This window comes from Hirundo rustica, chromosome 8, assembly GCF_015227805.2.
Source record: "Hirundo rustica isolate bHirRus1 chromosome 8, bHirRus1.pri.v3, whole genome shotgun sequence".
NCBI classification, from domain to species: domain Eukaryota; kingdom Metazoa; phylum Chordata; class Aves; order Passeriformes; family Hirundinidae; genus Hirundo; species Hirundo rustica.
Window position 1 is genome coordinate 9796150 of NC_053457.1, and position 27298 is coordinate 9823447.

The 27298-nt window shown below is 43.0% G+C and overlaps 1 protein-coding gene across 3 annotated transcripts in view; it reads right to left on the reverse strand.

Annotated features, from left to right (window-relative positions):
* The window catches only part of GHITM (growth hormone inducible transmembrane protein), a 251471-nt gene that overhangs the window by 6334 nt on the left and 217839 nt on the right, over positions 1-27298 (reverse strand). Inside the window, exons 3-7 of one of the 3 annotated variants that reach the window (XM_040070589.1) lie at positions 9086-9203; positions 6750-6821; positions 2195-2354; positions 637-736; positions 285-396 (exon numbers count right to left, since the gene is read on the reverse strand). In XM_040070589.1, coding sequence (XP_039926523.1) covers positions 285-396; positions 637-736; positions 2195-2323 — 341 coding nt within the window. In that variant the 5' untranslated portion in view covers positions 2324-2354; positions 6750-6821; positions 9086-9203. Of the gene's footprint in view, positions 1-284; positions 397-636; positions 737-2194; positions 2355-3140; positions 3175-3705; positions 3796-6749; positions 6822-9085; positions 9204-27298 lie in introns of those variants that run through there. The other 2 variants (XM_040070588.2, XM_040070586.2) reach the window with 2 other exon arrangements.

Genomic DNA, 27298 nt, shown 5'->3' on the forward strand with positions numbered 1-27298 from the left:
CAATGCTTTTCACAAGACCACACTTCCAGAATTATCTGGAGCACACCTCATAAGATGAGTTTATACACTCTTCACATTAGATTTAGCAAAACAAACTCACTCAGGTTACTACCCATTTAAGGCTGAATAATTCTAATTTTGTTTTAAAAACCTGCAGAGTCGTAGGTGAGGGTTTACTCTTCGGAGCTTAGAAAAGCATAAACTGAGTGGGGGTGATAGAAGCTAAAGAAGAGACAGATAAAGAGGAGATTTGCTTCATTTAAGAAGTAAACCATCTTACTTACGCAGCCCTTTCGATAGCTCCAATCTCACTGGACATGCCCATTCCATAGTAGCAGAGGGCTCCCAGGCCAACAGCAGCCCCTCCAGCAACAATGAATTTCCCCAGGCGATCAGCTGTGTAAAGAAATAAAAAACACACACTCTCATTAATGCTTTTTCTTGGTAAGTTAACAACATCCCCATGTGAATTTTGATGTATCTGCAATAGCTGCTCCATTATACCCCTCCTTCTTAATGCTTCACTTAATTTCAAGTCAGTTCGCTACCAGTTTCAATAGTGACAAACATATTCCTTCGAGGAAGTTTTAAGTTAAGGTTCAAAGGTTCTCAGCATTTAAAGCAGAGCTCCTCTACCTTTAAGTGCAGCTTCTGCAGATGGTTCAAATGCTGCTTCTTTCACTTCCTGGCCTAGTTTTCCACGCCTTGTACCCGTTCTTACTCTGCTGGCATAACCCTGTTGGATTCAGAAATAACGTAAGAAATATTTAATGAAATAAAATAGAAGACAGTTTTATCAACTTACTTGCTACACTTAAAATTGTTAATGAATATCTTATTAATCTGTGCTTACCTTCATACATATGAAGCAACGTGCTCAAGGAAAACAAGTGAACATTAAAGTTTAGGAACCTTTGCAAAAAACATTCACATATTCTAGAAGCATAGAACCAATGCAGTGAATTCCAGAAGCTGGAATTTTCAGGCTGTATTTCTTCTACTCTCCTCCCACTGTGCTAAATACTGCCACAAGCCTCTTTGTTAAATATAAAAACATAATTATTACTTTTTTGCTTTGTAAAAGAGTGTTTCGCATTCTCCACTAAAGCACTCTTCACGCAAACACTCCAATGTAAAAAAAATTCTTGCACAATACTTACATTTTACAGATAGTAAAGCTGGAAAAGCAGCACTAATGTTTTGCTTTCAAGTCTAACCTTGATTTATAGAACAAACCTCAAACCAAGGCCTAGAAACTCGAGATTTTTAAGGTCAACAAGCTCCAAGTAATTACAGTATGCTGCGCAAAGTCTTAGTAAGTTGCAAGAGCAACACAGAATGCACTCATATTTAAGGTCAAAAACAATCTTTGAAGTTTTCTGACCATTTTTTATAGGATTTTTTAAATTAAAATTTAAAAGTCAAGGACTCACATCAAGCTGTGAGAGCTGTGAGTTTGTTTCAACACTAAAACACAAAACCTACAAGCATTATTCTTATCAGCCATTAGAGCACTACAATTCACGGGGTTTACCAGAGCCCCTCAGCCTGGTTGTGTTTGGCAGCTAATGAAATCCAGCCCAATGCTAGAAAAAAAATACAAAGGAGGTGCAGAATTTGCCACTAGCACCTTCATCAAGATGACAGAAGAGCAGCAACAACCCCTAACACTTGTGAGCTGCATATCTGTGACATCCTCTCTCAGTAAAGAATAAACAGTATCTCAGGATAATGAGAGTCTGGCTTTTAAAAATGCTGGTTAGATCTGTAATTGTCCTGCCATAGCTCAGAAATTGCTCTAACCTAGACTACAGCTCTAAACACATATTAGGACTAAAACAATTGAAAAGAAAGTGTTCATTTTAATGTTATATTTAAGACTCTAACTTGAGAACAGGGAGACAGGACAAGAACTTCTGTTCCTCCCACATTACCTAGTAAGGCCTGTCCATCCCTACCTCTTTTGAGCTCTTTTGCTCATTAATTTCGAGACACAAGTCAGTCATTGAAGCTTTCACTTGAACTGCTCCAAAACCCCGATGTTTTGACTGAACAACATTCCTCCCTCAGTATATTAGAGCAGGCACCTCAAACAAGCAGAAGGCTTATGCTCATTCACATCAGATACTCCATGCAAAGCGATTCTTTAATGAAATATGTGCAGTCAGGCCCATCTGAAAGACAATCTCCTTACCTGGCTAGGCTGCCACAGCCTGTATGCTTTTATACTGGAGCTCCTCAAGGCTGGGGAAGCCTGGGTGATGGTGGGGCGGATGGTCTGGCATGGCAGTGCCCTCAGGCACACCAGCCTGGCAGCCAGCATGGTTGCTGAGATAACTTAACACACTGTGTTCCTGCAAATGCACAAGAAAATGTATTTTGCTGTTTTGTTACTGAGTTTTCAGACAAGGTACACTTACTACTTATTCTCAACTACAACAGAAGTAATGAAAAAACCCAAACCAACCAACGAAAATCTGTAGTAAAAACAGTATCATCACTGAAGTACTGTAACAGGAGGTAAAACCTTCTTAAACACGCAGTTTAACCTTGCCTTAGCTGTATTTGTCTACCAGTTCCATCAGAGGCTTCTCTCTCACAATTTACTCAAAAAGAGGAGCACATATCACTTTTTGCATGCATAAATAAAAATCAAGATGCTTCATGCACTTATGTTTGAGTTACTTTGGCAACTAACCTTGGTTTTGAGACATAACACTGCATGACTACTCTGCTCTCCAAATTCACTTAAAACTTCACGTAAATATAAACCCAAATGAGCAAGCAGCACAATACATATGGCGGAAAACACTCAGAGATTTAAAGCCATTCTTTAAAAAATCAGTCAGCTTTACGGGCACAGCATTCAGTCAAGGTCACAGCCCAGAACAGAGGTTCAGGTGACCAGAAAAGAGTGATATCACTCACGGGTAAATCGACAGCACCAGCAGAACCAGCCTGCGTGTTCCACTGGTAGCAAGAAAACTGTCAGCTCACTGCCACAAATGGCGCACATCATACCAAAAAAACCCCCAAGGCCTTGGAGTCACTTCAATGTACTTTAATTACAATTACACACAACCCCTGATATCACGGAACACCCAAACTACCAGTGACTTTTTCCAAATGACCGATCATACCTTACGTGGGCAGTGATGAATATAACAGAGTACTCTAAAGAAAGGAAGGTGAAGAACACGGGTGAGAAATAAGCACGCACAGCACTACACAGCTCGCATTAATCACAGAGGAGTGACAGACAACATAATAATCCTGCTGCTAAAAAGTCACTTTGCTCTGCAGAGCAGTTATGAAACGCTACTTTTGTAACGGGAAGCACTTCACGAGGTACGTCCTGGTTGTGCCACAGAACGCGGCTCTCCCACGGGGATGACACGGTCTGCAGGAACTGACAGGGCCAGCTCGGTCATTTTAACTTTTCTTTTCGGAAACTCCTACTTAGGGCAGGGTAACTTCAAGCGCTTTATCAAGAGCGAGGCGGGCAGAGAGCTAAAACCAGAACAGCATTCCCACATATTGACCGGCAGTAACGTAACGCAGCACCGTGAAGTCACTGCCGCACCACAGCGCGCAGAAACCCCTCCCAGCCCCGGCAGGGCGGCGGCCGGCGCCCGATTCAGCACGTGCCGGGTGGGGCCCTCTCCCGCTTTCGGCCTACGCCCGGCCCCGAGCCTTGCTCCGCACCTGCCCCGGTCCCGCTGCCGGCCCCGCACGGTCCCCGCCGCCGCCTGCTCGGCCCCGCTCCGCCGCCGCCGTAACAGGCCCGGCCCCGGCAGCGGAAGTGACGCCTGCCGCCCCGCGCGCCCCCCGCGACTGGCTCGCTCCCGCCACGTGACCCCCGGGCCCGCGGCCGCCATTGGCCGGCGGGGTGGCGAGGCACGCGCGGCCGCCATCTTTGGCCGGGGCAGCGATGGTTCTGGAAGAGCGCGGCAGGCACGCCGACAGGGGGCGCGCGCGGGGCGGGCCCGGGGGCGGCGCTGTGGCCGCGCGGAGTGCGGGCATGGGAACGGGCCGGGGTGCGGGAATGGGAACGGGCCGGGGTGCGGGAATGGGAACGGGGCGGTGTGCGGGCATGGGAACGGGCCGGGGTGCGGGAATGGGAACGGGGCGGTGTGCGGGCATGGGAACGGGCCGGGGTGCGGGAATGGGAACGGGGCGGTGTGCGGGCATGGGAACGGGCCGGGGTGCGGGAATGGGAACGGGCCGGGGTGCGGAGTGCGGGCATGGGAACGGGCCGGGGTGCGGGAATGGGAACGGGGCGGTGTGCGGGAATGGGAACGGGCCGGGGTGCGGGAATGGGAACGGGGCGGTGTGCGGGAATGGGAACGGGGCGGTGTGCGGGAATGGGAACGGGCCGGGGTGCGGGCATGGGAACGGGCCGGGGTGCGGGGTGCGGGAATGGGAACGGGGCGGTGTGCGGGAATGGGAACGGGGCGGTGTGCGGAGTGCGGGCATGGGAACGGGCCGGGGTGCGGGGTGCGGGAATGGGAACGGGGCGGTGTGCGGAGTGCGGGCATGGGAACGGGGCGGTGTGCGGGCATGGGAACGGGGCGGTGTGCGGGCATGGGAACGGGGCGGTGTGCGGGAATGGGAGCGGAGCGGGGCGGGGTGTCGGTACGGCGGCGTAGATCGGTGTTGTAGGAGTACGGCGGGGCAGTGCCTGCCCACAGCCCGGCCCCTGCTCCTCTGCTGCTCGCTACCTGTGAATTTCAGGCTTGTCCTTCCCAGCGTGTCAGAAAGCTCAGGCTCTTTGCGTCTCCTTCCCTTAAAACACAGCGCTCTAGAAGCGGGAGGTGAATCTCCACCTCTGTAAAACCTCTTTGGAGTTACACCTCTCTTCCTTGTGGATGTAGTGCATGCTTTAAGGCTGGTGTTCACGTGCCAGATGAGCACAAAAAACAGGGTCATGTATGTAAATGACAAAAATGAATGCTGCCAGCTCTAATCCCAGCCTTGCAGGGATGCTCCACAGCCCTTCTCGGGGCTAAACATTTTATTTTGGGCTAAAGTATTTCTCTACTGGCAGCTTCCTTCCAGCCTCACTCCAAATGCAGCTCTGAGATTTTTTCCAAGTTTAACTAAACCTAAACAGCTTTAGCGAGGAGAGAGCAGCACTTCCCTGGACTACCAAATCACAGAATCACAGAATCACAGAATAATGAGGTTGGAAGAGACCTCTAAGATCATCAAGTCCAACCTATGCCTTAACACCTCAACTAGACTATAGCACTAAGTGCCATATCCAGTCTTTTTTTAAACACATCCAGAGATGGTGACTCCACCACCTCCCTGGGAAGACAATTCCAGTGCTTTATTATTCTTTCAGTGAAAAATTTTTTCCTAATATCTAACCTGTACCTTCCCTGACGTAGCTTGAGACTGCATCCCCTTGTTCTGTCAGTTGCTGCCCGGTGGAAGAGACCAACCCCCACCTGTCTACAACCTCCCTTCAGGAAGTTGTAGAGAGTGATAAGGTCACCTCTAAGCCTCATCTTCTCCAGGCTAAACAACCCCAGCTCCTTCAAACGTTCCTCATAGGGCTTGTGTTCCAAGCCCCTCACCAGCCTCGTTGCCCTCCTCTGGACACGCTCAAGCACCTCAATGTCCTTCCTAAACTGAGGGGCCCAGAACTGGACACAGTACTCAAGATGTGGTCTCACCAGTGCCGAGTACAGGGGAAGAATGACCTCCCTCCTCCTGCTGGTCACACCATTCCTAATGCAGGCCAGGATGCCATTGGCCTTCTTGGCCACCAAGGCACATTGCTGGCTCATATCCAACCGGCTGTCGACCAGCACCCCCAGGTCCCTTTCCGCCTGAACACTGTCCAGCCACACTGTCCCCAGGCTGTAACGCTGTAGGGGATTTTTGTGGCCAAAATGCAGAACTCGACACTTAGACTTATTAAACTTCATACTGTTGGACTCTGCCCATTCATCCAACCGATCTAGGTCTCTCTGCAGAGCCCTCCTCCCTTCCAATGGATCAACACAAGCTCCCAGCTTAGTGTCGTCTGCAAATTTACTAATGAAGGACTCAATGCCCTCATCCATGTCGTCTATAAAAATATTAAATAGAACTGGTCCCAATACAGACCCCTGAGGGACACCACTGGTGACTGGTCGCCAGCTGGATGCTGCACCATTCACCATCACTCTCTGGGCCCGGCCATCCAGCCAGTTCCTAACCCAGCGAAGAGTGCTCCTGTCCAAGCCATGGGCTGCCAGCTTATCTAGGAGTATGCTGTGGGAATTGTCATTGAATTTTGCTTTGGGAGCCCCTTTCCAGCTCTACTCCAGCCACAGCTCTCTAGTTTCTTTCAGCCTTAACACTACATATGGCCATGGTTCTTCACTGCCAAGTAAAACAGGCTGTGAAGAGTCTTGAGCAGGATCAAAGACAAACATAATAAAAAAGATGTGTTGAATATAGAATTAAGTCTGGAAATAGAGTTACAGATACACTTTTGAGAACTGTGAGATAAGTCTTTCTTTATCTCAGAGCCTCCTTGTTTAAGAAAGAAAATACAATGACCTGCTAGTTCACAAAATGAAAGTCAAGATAAGAGAGATCAGATATGGAAGAGGTCTGAAAGTGCACCAGCATGTAAGATCTTGAGGAAGAATTTGAATTTAGAAGAATGAAGCAGAAGAATACGTGACAGAAGGGTGGAAATTCCATCAGAGGAGGCCAGACCTACTGGGATTTGAGATCTGATTCTTACTTACTCTAACACTTGTTTGCTTTCTGTTGGAGTAAGTGAAAATCCAGAGGTTTGGTGTCTGTTGCATTGAGGTCTCCTACAACGCAATGAAAAAAAAAAGTCAGTTTAGTCAGTTTCAGGCCATGAATATGTTGTTTATTTAGAGATTTGTAGTGCTTATTTCAGAGTTTGTAACACTCTATAATTGTTAGGTACTAAAGGATTCATTAAAATAATTAATATTTAAATTTTTAATTAAGTTATTAATAGTAATAATTTATGCAAGGAATCAAACTTATCTCTTTTACTACAGCATATAATCATGTAAAGAACTCTCCTGAGACTTTTCAAATAAGATACTCATCCCAGCTTTCCCCCAAACTGTTTTTTAAATAGATAATTTTGTCAGAAGCAACCCAAATCTACACCGGGTTCACCCTGCAGCAAACTCAGCTGTGGAAGCCTTCTCACAGAACTTTGCCTGCTAAGCGCTGCTCCTTTCCTCCTCGATGGTGACGCCCTGGAAGTGCTCTAGCTGGCCAGACGCGTGTGCGAGCGGCCTCTGATGTCCCGAGGGGTCTCTCAGGTGGAAGCAGCAGGTTGGATCCTGTCGGCGGTGCCCCTGCACCTCTCTCTGGGGCAGGAAGGCGATGGCCCCGGTCCCTGTGCCCGGTAACGCTGCCGAGCTGCGCTTCTGCGGCGCTTGGAGCTCCTGCCGACGAGAGCAGCGGTAACAGCGGGACGGAGAGGCCTGGCAGGGAGACGGCAGCCGAATGCCCACATAAAAATGGCTTTTTAACTCCAGAGCACCCCTCCTTCACGGGACCGTGTTCAAATGCCGTGCATCCACCTCCTGCCCCGGTGCTGTGGAGCGCCTTGGCTGGCGGCAGGGATGACGGCACGGAGCTGCCCTCAGGCGTGCGGTGGGGCCGGACTCGAAAGGGTGAGCGCCGCCAGCCAGGGCAACTCGAGCCGCCGGAGAGCTGGGCCAACGGGAATGTCACACACTTAGCAAAAGGAAGTGCAGGGCCCTGCACCTGGGGAGGAGCAGCTGCATCCAGCGGCACGGGCTGGGGCTCTCCAGCTGCGGAGTAGAAAGATGCAGGCACACCGGAGAGAGTCCACAGCGGCGACGGCAGCCTGAGGAAGGTGGGGCTGCTCCGTCAGGGGAGAGCGCCCAGGGCACTGCATCAGTGATGGCATGGAGCAAAGGAGCCAGACTCTTCTTAGTCATTTCTGGCGACAGGAAAATAGGCAATGGACCTAAACTGAAATATAAGACTTTTTTTTTTTTTTTTTCCCCTTCTTCTTCTTTTTCTTATTTTACTGTAAGGGTGGTTGAACAGCAGAACAGGTTGCTCAGAGCATTGTGGAATCCTTCTGTGGAGATTTTCATAAACTGACTGGACATAGTCCTGAGCAACCTGCTTATGCAGGAGAGTTGGCCTAGATCGTCTCCAGAGGTCCCTGCCAACATCAGCTGTTCTATAAGTCCATGAAGTATTGATGAATCCTGAAGGATGTGAAGCTCTTATGGCTTTTTTAGGACCCATATGCTCCAATAAGATGTGTTTGGAAAACAGTTGTAAAAAAAAAAGTTATTTTCAAAGCGACAAAAGTAATAGGAATAAAAAAGAAACCTCATGAAGATACTGTTTTTCTGAAAACAGGTGAAAAATTCCTCAGTAATCAAAAGTATAAACAGGAAAACTTGTACTGGAAATTTTTACTTGTATGTAAAAATTTCTTACAATTTTTTTTTTTTTTTCAATAGGCCACATTTTCAACAACATGTTTTGCATGTGTTGGAATTCTTACATTTCTCTAAAGAAGGTGAAATACAGTTTGATATTAGAGGGTTAACTTCTCATTAGAAATTCTGCAAGATTAGAAAATGCCATTATGAGGGGACTTGAGTATCCTGAGGGAAGTGTGAAGTCGTGCTCCAAACACTGCCTCTCTTCCAGGCAGGAACCAGGAGAGGAACAGCCCTTCTTCACCTGCTTCCCAGCCCTGCTAGTTCCCAGCAGCGCTGTTCCCATGAATGGCTGCTGCCAGGGCTTAAGGGATGGTGGTATCCAACCACCATGCCCAAGGGGAAAGCTGATCTGACTGACCCCAAAAGAGATTCGTCCAAGCTCTGCTCCCCAAGTCCTGTAGGAAAAGCATCATGTGTTTTCAAAAGATGAAGTCAGCCTGTTCTTAGAGATACATAGTTTCTGAAGGGGTTTTGTTGCCTTGCTCTGAAAGTGAGGCTCACGAGTAATGCCATCATCTTCCAGGAGACACCACGGGGTGAATTTTCAACCATGCGCCCTGCCTTGCCAGCCACCTGCATTGGGACAGCAAAACCACACTTACACATAGCTCTCTGCAATCCTGGAAAGCCACGGGAGCCACAACAAGCCCATTATTGTGCTAATAGGGTCAATGTCAAATTTGAAGCTTAAGCTTTTAACTCGACAGCTCTGGCACCCTCCTGCAAGGAAAAAAAAAAAAAAAAACCTCAGTCGTTCACATGCCTGTGTTAATCAGCAGGAAATAAATAAATCTGTGCTTAGCACCATTTCTCCTTAGGGTAAACTTTGCCATTGAAATTTTCAAATTAGAGCTGAAGAAAAAAACTTTGAAGGTTTTCTGGCTATGCTGACTCCAGCACTCCACATCTCTCTCCCAGCAGATTACGGGGGACTTTTGGACTTAATCTATTCCTGGTATTCATGTGACAAATCAATATTCATTAAGCACCATGTTCTTGCTTTAGATTAGATATCATTAAACACTGCATATGGAGGGAATTTGGGGAGACAGTACTGATGACTTTCTTAAAGCCTGGTGAGAAAAAAATGCCATTAAATAGAATATTACTTTACCATAGAAGAATAAGTCCTTCCATGCAGGAATTTGTGCAGCAAGAGCAGGCTGGGATGTGCCAGAAGTGTCCATATTTTCCACAGGTGTGATAATTTTCAGGGTCTTGGATTATTTGGCCAGATCTCAAAATATCTCAATTAGACAGCAGCCTCATTTCAGTGGTACTGAACTGTGCTGGCTCTGAGGTGTCTCCTTCCTTTCTGTTATGAAGTTTTCATCTTGCTCATTTTAAAAAGCATTGCACTGAATTTTGTACTGCAGCTTGTATGTTTTGAGGACTTTAATATATATTTACATTAAGCAAAAGTAATTCCAGTCTGGAATTGGAGAAAAGTTGTCTGCTATAAAGAATTTCACATGTTTTATCTATTGTTAAAATAAAATGAGTCCATCATGGCAGACACTTCTGGTGTCAAATAATGTCTTCTAGGCTGTTTAAGGGATAGCTGGATGTTTTGTGTGCAAAAATGCTGTTTTGAGCACAGGAAAAATAGCCTTTAATTACCACAGACATTAAAAAAATTAATTTACATATACATTTATATAAAAACATTTAAGAATGGAAAACAAACAGTATATCTGCAATCTCTGCAACAGACTGAAAAATCAAACAATACATGTCAAAGAATAAAAATAGCAACTGTTTTAAATGTGTATTGTCGTACTGCTAGGGTGTTTTGCTGTTGTCAGGGCTTTTCATGACAGACAGTGCTCTGAGCACTCATACAAGTTTGCTTTGCAAGCACTCTGCAAACTTCAAACTTACAACAGAAAAACACTTTCAGGTAGAATGTGTGGAAACCTGTGCATGCCTGGTAGCTCTGTGGGAGAAACACGTTCCCTTGGGGGTTTCTTCAGTCAATACAATGTTTTCCTTCTCAGGCAAGCTATAGAAAGGAGCACTGTATCAGGCTATGTTGATAAAGAAGCTTATGTTCTTCAAAGCACTAAGGGGCATAAAAAAGTCTAAATATCCAGATCTGCTGAAAAATTCCTGCTTTCACTTTTTTGATCATTCATATTTAGGCCATCTTTAGAGATTACTTTTTTTTCTATTTTCCGAGAGGAAATATCACCCAGGTTGTATTGAATATTTTTTTTTTGTAGGTTTGATTCTCTATGGCCATATGAAATAATCCTGATAAAGTTATGCCCCTGATCTGCATCTGCTCCCTTGGGGAAGGGGCACAGCTCCCTTTGCCTTATTAGCAGTACCCCTTGTTCTGCCTGGCACCCCCATTTCCTCTTACTCTTTCCCAGCAAGTTCCCACCTGGTCTTTTCTCACCCCTTGGGACGTTCCCTTGGCCACAATTCCAACACTCTTCTGCCTGTTTCCAAACCTGCCATGTTTCATCCTTGCTTTCTCTCTGTCCTCCATCAGGTCCCTTTCCCCTTCTGCAGTCCTCCCTTTCCCACACCAGCTGGGATTCATTCTGGCCCTGACAGTTTGTAGCCATTTAAACAAATTTGTTTCCCTGGCAAATGTTAATGCTGAACTTTATCAACTACTAAAATAAACTTCCAAAATCAGAAGCTTGATATCGAGACCTGTCTTTTCTATTAATTATATATTTTGTGTCTCATGTGGAAAATGTGGGCTAGAGCATGCATTTCTATTCCCAGATTTAACCCAGGCTCCAATACATGAAGGTAAATCAACTTGGATGTCAAACCCCCAGTTCAGTAAATCGCTTCAGCTTGTGAGTAACTATGCGAGTAACACTCTCATGGATTAAACTTAGAGTAGAGGCTCAGAACTTATTTCTTTAGTTACTCAGGAGAAAAACTTTGGTTTCTCAAGTGCTCAGAGATAAATGAAGTTGAGTGCTTTGGTGAACAAGGACCTGACATTGTTTGGTTATAAATGGATACATGAGACACAACATTTTTTTTCACTCGAGATTCTATTTGAATAAATTGTACATAAAAGGACATTTCTTTTTCTTGAACCCTGTCTTAGAGGCTATACCATGAATTATTTATTTACATCAGACAATAAAAAGCGCTAAAACAGTTTAAAAATATTTTTCAATGAAAGGTTGAAATCTACATTTACAGCCTGAGACCTCTCAACCTCCAAGAAATTGCTATTCATTTTGTTTAAATCCAACAAATACTCATTTTCCTAAGTGCCTGTGAACTCTATGCTGCAGCAAAAAAATGACCCAGGGCTTTGTCTGAAATTGCTGTTTGTGCTTTCTAATTACTTTTAACATGCAGAGCACTGTTTTTCTGCAAGTTCCTGAAAAAAAAACCTGTTTGAAATTCAGTAAGCTTTGATTTAAAGTGATTGGTTTCCACCTGGATCGAGTGAAATTTTCTACTTGCAAAGTTTATTAGTACATTAAAAGATGCAAATTAATTCATAATTCTTTCAGCTCATTCTCTTGGGAACAATTATACAAGGAAATTATTAATGTACAAGAAAACAACAGTTAAAAATCTCAAAGGGCAACAGAGGTGTGGAATACATGAAAACATTTAGACCTAGCTAATCGCAGAACTCCGTTATAATAATAACAGTTCATAAACCAATTTTAATTTTTCTTTGTTTGTAAACTGATAGCAGCCACATGGTGCAGACAAGAAATCAAAGGCTGGTAAAAGGGGTTGGCAGTCAAAGGGCCTGCTCCCAACGAAGGGCTGAGGAAACACAGTGTGAGGTTTTGAAGTTCTGCCACCAGGGTTTCCAAGGATCCCAGCCAGAGGTGAGGTGTCAGTGAGCTCACCTGTGCCCATGACTCTGCCCACACCATCCCGTGGGGATTGCAGACCAGGCTGTCATTTCAGTGTAAGCCTTAGCACTGTGATAAACAAGCCCTGTGCTTTCCAGCTGGATAATGAACCCCCCTCCCTCCCAGATCCAAGTAACATCTGATGAAAAAAGAGCAAGCAGACTTGCTTTTCAGGCTTCTTTGATCCACCTGTTTTTTCTCCTTTAATTTAAGGTGTTCAACAACTCAGTTACTTTCCATTTTTCTCTTCATAATTTATCCAGCATGCTTTTAATACTACATATCTGATGAAAATTTCAAATCTTTTTACAATCAGAGTCAGAGCACAGTCTTATCACCAGGACCCTGTAGTGACTCTGGGCTATCTGCCTGTAGCACTCGCTGACTTTTGGCTGCCAATGAAAAGACTGAGAGGGAAACACAGGCTCTCAAAATATTGTGAAACAAGAACCGCTGCTGAGGGAAGTTTGTCCTAAAGAACTTGCCCTTTTATAACTTTAAGCAGAGCCTTATAAATATGATACAGATCAAACCTCTGCTGACGTGGTTTAATGCACTAGGGCAAGACAAACAGAGGCATCACATGAACTGAGAACAAGGCTACCTCATGGAGATGCAGGAGTATGAGACTTGTATGAGACTTGCTCACACATGCCTTTCTCTACAGACTCTAAAGGGTACTGGTTTACAAATGAAAAATGTTTACATTTGAAAAAGTACGATGCTCTACAAATGTTTTCTCTCCTTTTTCAGAATAGCATTAAGAACTGAAATAAGAAAAATCTAAATAACATGGATTGACAAACTAAAATCCTTAAGAAGAGTGGACACAGTACTGTTGTACACACACATTGCCCAGACAGAAATCCGGGTTCTAAATACAGCAATATTTATAGAATTTTCTAGTGACAGTGGGCCACCTCCAAAACTTCCCTCAAAAAAATTCACAGATTCCAAAAGAAGGACTTTGTTTTGATGATGAATGTAAAGGAAAAGCTAAGTTTCTACATGTTAAAATTTTGAAGTGTTGAAAATGCTGGCCAAATTCCTGTTCTGTCTTGCAATTGCAGTTGCATGACTAGATGAATGCATTTCTTTTTGCCAAGTGAAAATAAGCTTCCAGGGAACAATTCTATCTCACAATTCAGATAAAACTACTGAGAGAAATCACTGATTATTACCCATCTAATGCCATCATTCTATATATTTAGAAGAACATATGGACTCAGTGGAAAAATAATTGATGCAACACCCATGTGCCGCTCAAATTCCTCTAGCCTCTTTTAGCTCCTTTGTCCTAAGCTGGCTTCTGCTAGAGACCAAAATCCCCATGAACTGAGAGAGGAAGAGGTGTCAAAGGATCAGAAAAACATTTCTGAGTGAGAATACTGACAAGAGGCCACTATGGTTAAACAGATTTCAAATGAAAATTCAATTATTTTAAAATGAAGGCCCATTTTTTTTCCTTAGGTCGGAAGAATAACAGTTATTTTTAATGCTATGCTTGTTTTTGCCCTTAAAAAATAAAAAAAAAAATAAAACAAACAAACAAACAAACAAACAAAAACAACAAAGCCACAATATAGAAAACTCCAGAGAAAGGGTAGTGTCCTGTGAAGAAGTCTGTGATATGCAGGGGGCATTAAGAGAATGAGAATCGAATAGGATTTTTATAAGCACAATTTTCATCCTCGTAGACTTTGCTTCAGGCTGTGAATTGTGAAACAAGCTGATAGCATCAGTTTGATTCTGAAGGGTCATGTACTTACATGAGAAAGCTGTGGTTTAACTTAACTTGGGATGGCATTTCTGTAACTTTAAGGACAAAATGGACTGAGATATTCCATGTCTCCACTTAAGTGATTTCTTGTAAGGCTAGCACCAAGGTTCAGTGGCTGAGATCCCTCAGCTGGTGTCTCTGTGATATGTCTTTTTGGCAGCAAACCAACAATGTCAGCCTAGCATAAATGTAAGTGCCAGATCCATTTTTTTCCCTTTGAAGTGCACAGTCCTAAAGGATCAGGGCAAAGCCCTGGAGAAAACAATATTCAAGTTAAATATCATCATTGTTCTCAAGAAATTACTTTAGTAGCTGTTCTAATTAATCATGGTCATTCCTTATCTGTATAGGGACAGAGAGAAGAAGTGTCACATAAGGACAGTCTTTCAGAAGGAATTTTCCCCCCTTAGACACAAGCATAGAGGCTTCACTTAACATACAAACTCAGAAGGCTGCAGATACAAAAGGTGAGAGCTCCTCCAAATATCAGGCTCTGGGTTGGTTTTTGTGTTTTCGGGATTTGGCCCTTAGCATTGTAGTCATTCAGAAACTTGCTGCTGATTACTACCAAAGCAAAACCTGTGATATAAATGTGTGAAACTATGAGACATTGAAAGAAATCACTGTGGAAATGCAGCGATGCCTCATTGATCCAGCGAATTTACTGAGGCCACTGGAGTGTTCCCATCCCTGTTACCAGAGCATTGCTCATCTACCAGAGGTGGCCAAGTGAGACATACCTCAGGTGGTGCAGTTTCCTTCCCAGTAACCAAAAAGCAAATGAACTGAAATTTTGAACCTCAGCATGAAAAATTATCTTTTCTTTCAAATGGATATTGTTTAAGCTGTGATGAGAAATAAGAACGAGTGGTGAGCAAGGGCCATAAAAATACCTTGGTTTAGTTTTAAAGATATTTATGGGAAGATTTACTTATTGCTAAATGATGGTGAATAGTTACAATCTGTTATAGCTAATTTACTACTACATAAGTGAAAATTTGCTAAGAGCAGCACACTTGTTAAATTAAAGCTCACTTAATGATTACGCAGCACTTGGGAATAACATCTAGTTAAAGAGTAAGCAGTAATGGATGTTTTCTATAGAATCATTCCTTTTGGGAAAATAAGACAACCAAAACCCTTTACATTTTTGCTCATAACTAAAAGATACAAAATACCACAAAGAAGACAAGGAGGGATTTCCTCTTTTAGTGAATCCTAAAGTACTCACTAGAGCTATCATGAGAAGGTTACTGGCTCTGACTCTCCACCCTGCAGCAGTGGCTTGCACGGGAGTCAGTACTATTATCTTGCTGCATCACTCTACAACAGACAGAAAGAAATCAGATAAAATCTTGGGCTGGATATCACCTATTATCTACCCCCGTTGTCATTTTTTTCTTGTCACCACAGTATCTGAAAAGGTGATTATTAAATCAATAGTAATAACAAAATCCCAAGACTCAGAGAAAAGCTAGTATTTTCCTCCTTATGGGAGTGACAATTTTAGCTGAATCAGGGCTATTCTTTGGGTAGGAAGCAACCTTGTCCTGGTTTAACCCCAGCCAAGCCAAACCCCACGCAGCTGCTCGCTTGCTTCTGCAGGACTGGGGAAACAATCAGATGGGTGAAAGCTGGAAAACTCACGGATTGAGATATAGGCAATTTAATAGGGAAAGTAAAAGCCACACAAGCAAGGAAAGAAAAAACATGGCATCTGTTTAACACTTTCCATGAACAAGCAGGTACCCAGCTATCCCCAGGGAAGCAGGACTCCATCACACCCAGCAGTTACTTGGGAAGACAAACACCATCATTCCATATATCATTCCAAATATCCCTCCATTCCTCCTTCTTCCCTCTAAATACTGAGCATGATGCCCACCCAATCATTCAGAAGTGTGAATGTGGCTGCGCCCTCATCTATCTCCTTTCCCAAGATGGTAGCTTTCCAACAAAATGTCACCTTTTTGCATTGAGTACTTTTGCAAAAGAACTTAATTAAAAAAACCAAAAAAAAAAAACCAAAAAACCAAACCTTGAAGAAGCCTCTATAACAACCCCAATATGTGAATGTTGGGTATTATTTTGTCACTATCTTCTTACATAGGAGCTTTATAAAAGCATTGCTTCTGTAGTCCAGGGGCCATGTTGTGGCCATCCCACGTAGCAGCAGGAGGGGCTGGCTGTGGTTCAAAGCTCAGGCCCCTGTGGATGGCTTTGCTAGAACCCAGCTTGGCGCTAAGATGAGGAAAGGTACAGTTTTGGGACCATCAACCCTTCATGTGCCAACATGGGATGAGAAGCCCTGATAGCTGGGGAGCTTCCTGCACACTGTCTTTGTTGTGGCAGAACAGCTCCACGGAAGAAGCACAGTGGAGGAGTGGGGTGAGTCTCCACTGTGGATGAAACTCCAGATAAGTTATTCCAATTCAGAGCTATGAATCACAATGCTTCCTTTTTTGTCTCTGGTTGTCAGAAAGCCCTGCACATCCAAGCTCCAAATGGAGCAATGACAACGTTTAAAATGGATCTTGACTCACTGTGTACATCTGTATCCCTGGCTACAGCATCAGATCATTATTTTTCTTTTTCTTACACGCAGTAATTGTGTGCCACTGGCCAAGAAGGTTACAAACATATTCACTCATTTTGTAATGATGCTTCATCATAATGGGTAGTGCCTGGTACCTTAATGAAGACCACATACAGTACTCTCTTTGTCTCATAAGAAATTTAAAGTGCATATTTTTGTGGTTTGTAGTAGGATCGCTAAGAAAGCTGGAATTAGTGAAATTACTATATGATTAAGAGAAAAGCATTCTAGCCTTTTCTACTCATTAACAAAGGAAGACTGTGTACATAAAGAAGATTGATTAAAAGTTTATGTTTCTTTTCATTCAGACACCACAGGAAAGGACTCTGAAAAGTGTTCAGCATTGATCAAAAAAAGAGCTACCAAAAGTCAAGAAATTTTCTTGTGGAGAGAAAACCCTTTCATCCATGATAAATCATAAATATTGAAAACACAATGTGGTTTTTCAAACAGGAGTTCTTAACATTATTAAGGAGCTCCTCATACAGGACCCATGCAAATCCATGTTTGCAAAAACTACTTTTAATTGCAGATTTTTCTCCTCAGATATTGCAGATATATTATGGCTGTATTTGTTATATTCTGAAATTCTTTCAACTCAGTGTAGACTTCTGCATTTGAGATGAGACTCAAGGAAGACAGAGTCTCTTGTTCTCCTGTCCTGTGTCCTACAGCTTTTCACTTACACTTAACTTGAAGTGGATAGAGCTTTTCTGATTATATAAGGGCAGCTGTGTTTTTTGGGTTTACAGTGGAAAGTCATCCTGAGCTGTAACTGTGGAGCAAACACAACCTGCACATAATAATGCTGCTGTGTAATTTGTTAATCTAAAATGTTCCAGCTTTCCACAGATACCCATGAAATCCTATTGGTAAATGCAGAGGCTCTGAAGGGCATAATATACAGAAAAGCTATACAGTAGAAGCTGCTGCCTGTGAAGACTTAGCATAACTAGATAATGTGCTTAATAGTATTCATTCATAAAAAGCAGGCTCTGCTCTGCAATTTTGATCTCAAATAATTCAGCATGCGCCCGGGAAAGTTAAAATATCCCAGTAGCAAAAAATCCCAAACCAACATGCAAGGAATTCAGATAAAGAGTGCTCATGTTTTTGAGCATGAAATAAATGACAATGTGCAACTTTTACATAGGCTGTGTATACCTGCTGGGTCTGTTTTCCTAAACCTCTAGATCTACCCATTCAGCAAAACGGCACAATGGACTGGCGAAAGTCAAAAGTGTATTTGAGTAACCATCTTACACAGGTTTATTGATTTTTAGCCTGTACAACATGGACCCTAAAGTCTCGAATGATTTCTCAATCAATTATGAAACTTCTGATCAGGGTGAAATCCCAGGATTTTCCTTCAATAAGATACCCGTTCTGTAAAAGGTAAATGTCTACATCCAGGGTGAATTTCCAGGCTGAAATCATAACTGTAGCAAACATATGGGTCATTTCCAGTCTGTCTCTAGTTTGCACAGAGAATGCAAAACTGTGCTTCCACCACAGCACCTCTGCCTTCAACCCATTTTCTCCCTTTCCCTGTTCTCATACACCCACAGAACCTTGCAAATATTCGATGTTGTGTCTTCAGGGCCTCACGGTGTAATCAGAATAATTCTGTGGAACACTGCTGGGCAGCAACAAGGATGCTGATTTCTGTTGTAATCCCCTAGAATAACACTAAGAAAATCACTGGAAGGTGGGAGTTACTAGAGGAACACAGAGGAACTGGAAGCTGCTGAATATCAAGGACAGCTGGTTATATCTGCTTCCTTTGGCTGCCTCTGTCTCACTGTCTACCACAGTAAAAATGGGATTTAGTGATAACTCCTTTTAACATGAACAGAAATAGTTGATTGTAAAAACAAACCCAATGAAATATTCAGTAATAAAATGGTCAAGTCACTAAATAATGTATCCAACTGGCTCTAGTGCTTGACCTTTACAAAATTCCTTGGAGGTGAAGTGCAAACTACTTTTTTTTTTTTTTTCCCTGATGGTCTATTCCTAGGGAAACACTGCTATGAGAACTCTGTATTTCACAGAGAAAGCAGCTCATTTTTTAGCTTTAATTATGCATGTTCTTCAGTGGGTGGCCTTCTTCTTTCTTAGTAGGTACTGAATCAATACCCTGGCATTGTGCTAATGGCTACTGTGCTACTTGAGGTGCCATCTTTCAGAAAGGAGACTGAAAGCAAGGTCTTATCTCTTTTTGATTTTCCTGGCTCTCATGGCATTTTTTCTCTTTTTTTTTTAATAATAAAGGTGTTAGCATCAGTGCCTTGGGTAGGGTCCAAGTTGGGTAATTACATTCTGCCTTCCTAAATTTTGCTTTGTGCAGTTCTAATTTAATATGGTGCCTTCTCTTCCTGCCCTAAGTTGTTTTGTGTCATTGCTGGGCACTATTAAATAACTTCCATATTTCCCACGAGACAGCTGCATTTAAGCTGTGGGTAAGGCAAAGCCTGTACATGAATTTCGTGAACCGTTCCCAGAGAAGCAAACACAAGCTCACTTGCAATTATTACATGCCAATATTTACCTGGACAAACTCCAGCGTCTCTACTCCCCTCCAGTAGTTCACATTAATTTGGAATTTAACTATCCAAATGAAAACAGCAGCTGTAGGGAACGCTGTCCTTTCTCATGAGGTCACAAGGCTCGTGTTTGGGAGGACATTTTCAACAGGCAAAATAGTTTTATCCTCTGTATGAGAACATAAGCTGCTACAAGCAACCTTCCTCTACAACAACATGTGGTATTTAGCCATGAGCTGCAGAGGGATGCTGGGCAGGGTTATCTTCTCTCAGTGGTGTGGCTGCCTTCCCAACTGTCCCTCTTGGAGGATCAGTTTGTCATTCACGGGCAACTGAACGGGTCCATGAGCTGCAGGGCAGATGCTCCATGTGCTATTGCCCATGCTGCTCTCAAATACTTCTGCAAAACTCTCTATCAGTATCTAGATGTAAAAGCATCCCGAAGACACCCACAGTAGGCACAATTAATCCTAAGAAGCAAAAGGCATCGATATAACATGGCTTTTCATAGGCATAAAGCTCTCTGTATGTAGACACAGCTGCTCAGAACAGAAGTCAGTCAGGCAGGCAACACTCTCATGAGTTTTTCCATTCGTGTGTGCATTTAGGAGCTGTAAGAGCTGGGGCAGGATCGCCTTATGACACCAGGCAGGAGTGATCTTATGGCACAAATCCTTCTGAGGGTGTAAATCAAGGCAGGCAGGTTTCCATCAGCTTGATTGAAAAGTAGGTTAAAAACAAATATTACTTATAGAAAGCTTCAGATGCAAGCTGTGTAACCAGAACCATCCAAAACAGGCTTATGGCTAGAGCTTGCTAAATATTTTTAAATGAATGTATTTGAAGTCTTAACTTGAAAATAAAATTATAAGAGCGTAAAAGCAAAACTCTATTGCTATAAATCAGCAAGACTGCACTGATTCTTCAATTTACTGTGTTTGATAATCTTAATTATATATTATCTCACTCAGCTTTAAAACACTGCCAGAACTGCAGACTGAGCTTTTCATACTGATAGTATTGTTGCTCCTGCTTCCATCTTTTTTTTTCTTTTTTTTAAATACAGTATGCTTTTATTGTTTAATTTAAAGCTATTCAACCTTCTTCCTTCTATCCAAAAACATTTTGTATGTAAATCCAACAATTTGGACCCAAAATCACCACCATCTGCTTATTTATAGCATGATCCAGCAGTAAAGGGAATCTCTATTAAGCCCTTAATGGGAGTCATGTGATTGTGCAATGAACTTGGTTTTCATTTTCCTGATGGAAGTGATACTGTTTCTTTACTGGTCCCTTTTAATATTTTGTGATGTTCTGCAACAACAAGAACATCAACAAACCCTCATTTCAAGACCCATTCCCCCCACCCGATTGTGGCTGTTGCTTTATCAGGTATGTAGTGTGTGTCTGATCCTGGCATGCCATTAGGTGTCAGAATTAAACGTCTTTCTAGATTTGTTTTTATTCAGTCAGTGTCTGAGGGGGATGGTAAGCTGCTAGGCACATTGTTTTTCAATATGCTGAGCTATCCTTGATGTGAACCTCAGAAAAAAATCCCCAAACAACAACTCCCAACCCAAACCCCTGCAATACCAGGGTTTTACTGGTGCAACAAAACCAAACAGCTGAAGAAAAAATGAAGCCAGTCATTGCTGGTAGAAAGCAGAAGCTAAATAATTGAAGAAACCTGCCTTGTTTAAGTACCAGCACCATGAAAAGACTCAAGTATGTTTTGAAATTGCATGAAGTTTCTCATAAACTATGATCCTGAGGGACCTTAACAATAAAAACCCCCTTAGTTCAAAGAAAGTGTGTGGGAAAGAGCAAAGTTGTCGACATCCTACTTTGGGTGAATCACTTTCCCTCTAATGACAATACATATCAATGGCAGAGCAGTACAAAGACAGAATTCTGCAGCTCTCAGAGTTCACTCCTGGCCCTTAACATGCAGTGTGTGGTGGTAAGAAGTTTTTACTTTAGAACGTTCTTTATAGTCTCATTGTTGCAGTCAAAACTATCCCAGCATCCTTTTGCTGGCAGAGCTCTCTGCACTACAGAGATAGATACTTTTTTCCTGCCTTAGATACAAAAGATACTTTATCGTTTTTCATTGGGATGTATGGCAGGTGCTCCAAGTTCGTAGCACAAAACTGATATATGCCATATTAAACCTACAGGTAAAGTTCCTAAAGTTTACTGTTTCACTTTTATATACACAGTTATACTAGAGAGTAAATGAAGAAAAACTGGTTAAGGTATGTAGTGGTGACTCTTTCATACAGTTATGTGCTGACATGCCTCACAGACAGGTGTTCTGTGCACAAAATTGTTCAAGTCTGTAGGGTTATGAGACTTTGCACTGCTTATCCTACTTGCCACTAGGGCTTTATCCCTGCTCAGCGCACATGAGCAGGGATTCATGTATGCAAATTACAGGCCTACAAGCAAGTATCTGTACCTGAACTCTCTGGCTACGTTCTCATTTCATCCATGGAGAGAAATGGTCATTTCCAGATTTACCTGCTCTTAAGGTGGAGATGGAGCCAGCACAGATGGGTTATGCTGTAGCAACAGCTACTTTCATCCCTTGACTGTGGGAGCATGTAAAGGCTCTGAGACACATCCAACCCTCAGCCTCTGGCTGAGTTCTGCCTTGCTTTGGAAAGGGTGGAACCCATTGGTGGTGCTCTTTGCAGGGCACGTTAAATACAGCTTCTCTTTAGCTCTGTGTAGAATGACTGGGTGTGAAGGCAGTATCGCAGTAGGAATGAGGAGGAAACCAGGCAAATCTGTACAAAATGTGGCACGTGCTCCTGAAAGAACACACACATCACTCAGGAGGTGGGCACTTTACAAAGAGGCCACGTGTAGATCAGTTTGGGTGAAATCCTGATTCAACTGAAATCAAATACAAAACATGAAATCCTGAATAAGCTCGGGACTTCAACATTTTTCTGAATAAATGGCACATTTCTAATGAAACTACCACAAAGGAAACTCTGGGGTGCTCTTTCAAGTAATGTCAAGAACCTTAAGCCCATCTTGACAGCTCACTGATTGTGATGTTTAGCTCACAGAATATAACAGGGATCACAGACTGAGGCAAATGAGAGCCTCAGTCTTGGGCTCTCAGAGGGCTGATGAGTTTGAATCCTCCAGCGAGAAAAGAGCTGCAAGCAGCTCTCCCATCTCTGTAATGCACGGAGAGAAAATAAATCATTGTTTTTGCACTACCTCTCAAGGAAAGCAGTAGATGCTTTTTTATTCAGATGACATTTTTCAAGCCTATCCATAGTGTTCCTGCTCTGGCCACAAATCAGTGGCTGCATATGAGCATTTTGACAATTCTGCCACATCTAGTAACAGCCAGAGGGGGTGGGCAGCACAAAAGAAAAATACAGGTTGTGTGAATTCAGCCAGCCAGCTAATTCTGAGCTCTGTAACAGTCAGCAGAAAGAATTTTTAAGCAGTGTGTGAATACAAACATCAAAGATACTTGATCTGTGTGCAAACTGCAGCCTGACACACACAAAAATGTGTGACCTTTACCTTTAACTCCGTGAAATATCTGTCAGCCAGCTGTGCTAGGGAGCAATCTATATGCAGTGCCTGTGATATGCTGATTCTCTTTTCAGGTGATCCAGGGTTTGTATCTTTTATTCTAAACGTTAGAAAATGAATTGACTACAAGCACAGCACTCATGTAAAAGCAACATATCTGATCTGAGTGATACAGATTACAACACCTTTCATCAAAAGATCCCAGGAGTAATATGCATCTTGTTCACAATAGTTCCAGCCCTGCAACAAATTCTTCTTTAAATTTATACACAAGCTGCTCCACTGAAATCTAATCATATGCATAAGCCCTCTCAGAATCAGGGACTAGCACTGAACAAGAATTATGTTTGTCTCTGCTGATAACAAGACTCTTTAGGGGGAAATGCAAAAAGAAACCTTGTTAACTCCTTGAATTCTTTGAAAAAATTTGGATGTCAGACCCATGTTTTGTCCAAACCAAAAGGACCATCATTCTAGTCTGTCTGAAAATACCCCAAGATATTTAATGACACAAGATCAGCAGGATTTTGTGCATCTGAAAAGATGAATATTCTTCTGGGAAAGTCTGAGATTTTAAGTAAACTCAGCTGGATTACCGATACCTTAGTAAAGCCAGGAAAACCCCCATTATACAAATGAGGCATAAGAATGGGAGAAAGAGTGCCTGGTGTCCTGAGGGATCCCAATTTTATACATCACAACCAGTGACCTCAGAGACAGAAAACTATATAATATGCCACAATGAAATTCAATAAACCCACCTTCCTCCAGACTGTTTTAGTAAACTGCTGGGTTTCAATGCCTGTACAGCTGAATGTAGAAGCAAAAGAAAACATTTTATTTTATTAAAGAAGAGTAACTGCTCTTGTAAACATACACAAAATGAAAAAGCTTTCAATCTCACTCTCATATAGCCTGTCAGATAGCACTGGTTGCCAAGTCATGATTCCATCAAAAAAAATGCATTGAAAACATGCCACAGATGTGAGAGCAATCTAAACCTGACCACATAGCCTGTCTCATCACACAACTGAGATGTGGAGATTCTCTAGAATTTTGGTTTTGGTCAACTCCTACCAGCAGGAGAGGACAAATTTCAAGAGTTGATTTTAAGCGTTAATGCTCTTTATGCTCAGATCTAGCAAATGCCACACCGAGTCGAACACACGGTCCATCCTTCCTCTCTACTTGTCTCTTGGTGGTATCACTCCAACAGAAATAGTGAGGAATGATGAGAAGCAAATTTAAGATGTAATTTTCCCTGAAGTTTAGGGAAGTTCCAAACCTTTATCTGGATTCATATGTGATTCTATGCCAACATCACACCAAAGTAAAACTTGAAGTGGGGTTTATATGTTGATTGTTTTGAAAAATTATCAACATGGAGCTCTGCTTGCAATTTCTTTGGCAACAGCTACTTTTATTAAGCTTCTAAAAACCCATACTTCTAAATAAATAAAATAATAAACACATGATAAAAGCATTACTAATGTGCATCCTTTTCTGCTTCCCAAACATACCCCTTCCAGCAGTTTGCAAGCAGCATGGAAGTATTTGTATGATTGTTCTAACGTGCTGTAGTGAAGCAGCCTAAAACCCATAGAGCAAACCTGAGATGCAGTGTGCCCTTCTGTTCCACTCACACAGGAGGAGAGGTGTTCTTACCCACCTTAAAATTCAGTTGAGGTAATGCCTCTTAAATACCCAGTCCCTCCAAGGCAGTCATTTATCAGTGTTATCAGATAACTGCTTATTTTGAGCTGTTAATGACAATACAGTTGCCTGCCAAGAGTACTAAAGCCCCTTTCTTCTGTAGGAGTGGAATTCAGCAAATTAAATCTAGAGAAAGAGATCTAACCTCTAACGGTCTTCAGGGGAAACTTTTTCTTGTCTTTCCTAAACCAGTAATAAAGCGCAAGCTGTGCCGTTTGGCAGCTTAACCTCAGAGGAAGCGCAAAGTAAAGAAATCTCTGAAAAACAAGTAAGTTCAAACACATACCACTGCCAAATCCTCTTCACTTGGAATCAGTCTTAGGTAACAACCCCAGCCTCTACTTCAGGCTGCACATGCTATAAAAAAAACAACCCAACCTGATGTGACAATCTTGAAACATCATGAAATAAAAAACTATCAATATTTACCAGAAGTCTAGACCTATTTTAATGTCCCCCTAAGTGATATTTTTAAAATACTGGGATTTAGGTGCGGAGAGAATAAATGGACCAAAATTTTATCTCCCCACCTACCTGGTTCCATTTCAGAAAATTAAACTGTACTACTTTACCCTGATGGCTTTATAACCCTGTGTTTCCACGAACTCAAAAGTCTCCTGTGACCTTGGAAGGGATGACACTTGCTCTTCACTCAGCCAGTGATGTGGACACACTCAGCAAGCACTCAAACCTGTTTGTGTGGCCCTGCCAGGCTGCTGCCCTCTCCATGCAGGTACAGTGCAGGCACTCACCAACCTCTCAGGACTGAGCTGCTGCTCAGCTCAGCCCCAGCCTGGCAAGCAGGAGAAGCCAGAACTGCCCCCACAGCAATCAGGAACCAGGCATATGAAGGCCACTCTGGCTCTCCAATCCTCTTTGCCAGCCTGATACCTTCCCTACAAAGTGGGCCTAATGTTCCAATTACTGACAAAAGCCATCTGCTAGATTGGCCCCAAAGATCCTAGGAGCCCAGAAGTCCCAAGGTTGGTGGCCAACATGCTGCCTCCATCTTAAACTGCTCTAGTCTCTGCCAGCATAAAGCAGAACCATGGAATCTCTGTTCTCCTAGCACCTCTACTCCCAGGATTATCAGGTTCCCTTCCTTTCATCTCGCTAGGGAAGATAGGAGAAGCCAAAACCTTGCAGCAGCCCACCAGAAAAACTCCAGCGTTCATGAAGGCAGTACTGAACAAATTTTGTAGGTCCATGCAGAAGCAGATCCTTCCACGTCCACCTTGATGTTGGAAGATCCATTCCTCCCTCTGCTTTACCCTTGGGACCATTTACCCCAGTCCACTTTGCCCAGCAGAGCCTGGGCCTCCCACTACCCTGTTGTGGCACTTCCAATCAACCATGAGTGCCTTCAGAAGCCTGAGTGCCACAGAGGATCAGGCCTGTCACATTTTGGTTTGCACATCCTGCAAAGTCTTCTAAATCTTTCTGCATTTAATAATCCGCATACCACGCCCCACTTTCAGACTTAAATCTTTCGGATTCCTTCCATCCAGTTGAGAAGATGAGGGGTTCTTTTTCTTAAATGTATCATTTAACAAAACCTATATGAGTATGCTCGCTTGTTTCAGTGATCTGGAAAACGTGCTTTGTCTTTTTTTCCAGACAACAGGCACATTTCAGATTTCCCTTAAGCTTTTGTAATTATTGCCGATCTTGATGGTTTTACTTTGTCAGCCCAGCTGATACCAACCAGATGAAAGAAACAGTTTGAGGGTGGTTTTTGTCCAGGAGGTAGCAGAGAAGAAAACCAGCAATAAAATTCTGATAATTTCTCATTTCATTGTAAAGACATCTTGTGGGGATTTGCATATTCTGTCTGTGAAGCAAACAGAGCTATAATCAGACGATATGGCAAGAAAGGTTTGAAATGCTATTCAAGACTTAAAATGCAATGATTATTAAACAAACCTTTCATATGAACGATGCTCAAAGCATCATTTCAGGCATCTTGCTCAGTAACCTGAGCAATTCTCAGAAATACCATAAACACGCTGAGCAGAAATTTATGTGTGAGGTGTGTGTGCACCACAGGGAACATGCACATGGCTTAGCAGTTTATCCCACAGTCCTGGTAGATAAAAGCAGGCTCACGGCATGCTGAGAGCTGCTTTCGACATTTCACCCAGCCCCATCTCTGCATCCATCAGCTGGCCTCAGAGTGGAAGGGAAGATGAGGAATGAATTAAAAAGATACAGCTTGCAATGGCTGAGTCATAACACTAAATGCCTCTAACTCAAGCTAACAGGGTCATTTAGAAGGGATGACTTGCTGTGCATCAGCTGAAGAAGAGGGGAAATTCTGGGTACTTAACATTTTAGAATAATACTCAGACTTTCCCTTCAGCTGCATTTAGTGCCTGAACAAACTCCAGGGCACAAACTCTGGTGCCAATTTAATACAGACTTCTATTTGCAGAGACTCATTAACGTTGTGCACAACTGCTTTTAAAAAAAGGTTAAAGTCTTGGCAGAAAGCAGCCATAGCAGCTATTGATTCAACTCGAGAAACTCTCCAGCACTTACATTGAGTCTTACCAGCTGGGGAAGCACTGAGCAGAGTTTTAAGCAGACACCAAGGCACAGAGCCACAGCCAGTGGCACAGAGGGGCTGCAGGCATGGGCAGGTTGACATCAGGTCCCTGCAGTCACCACAGTGTCCCCTGCTGTGCCAGCTGATGCAGCCTGCAGGGGCAAAGCTGCTGGCATCCCAGCTAACTGCTCTCCAGCAAATCAAATCTGCTTATATACTT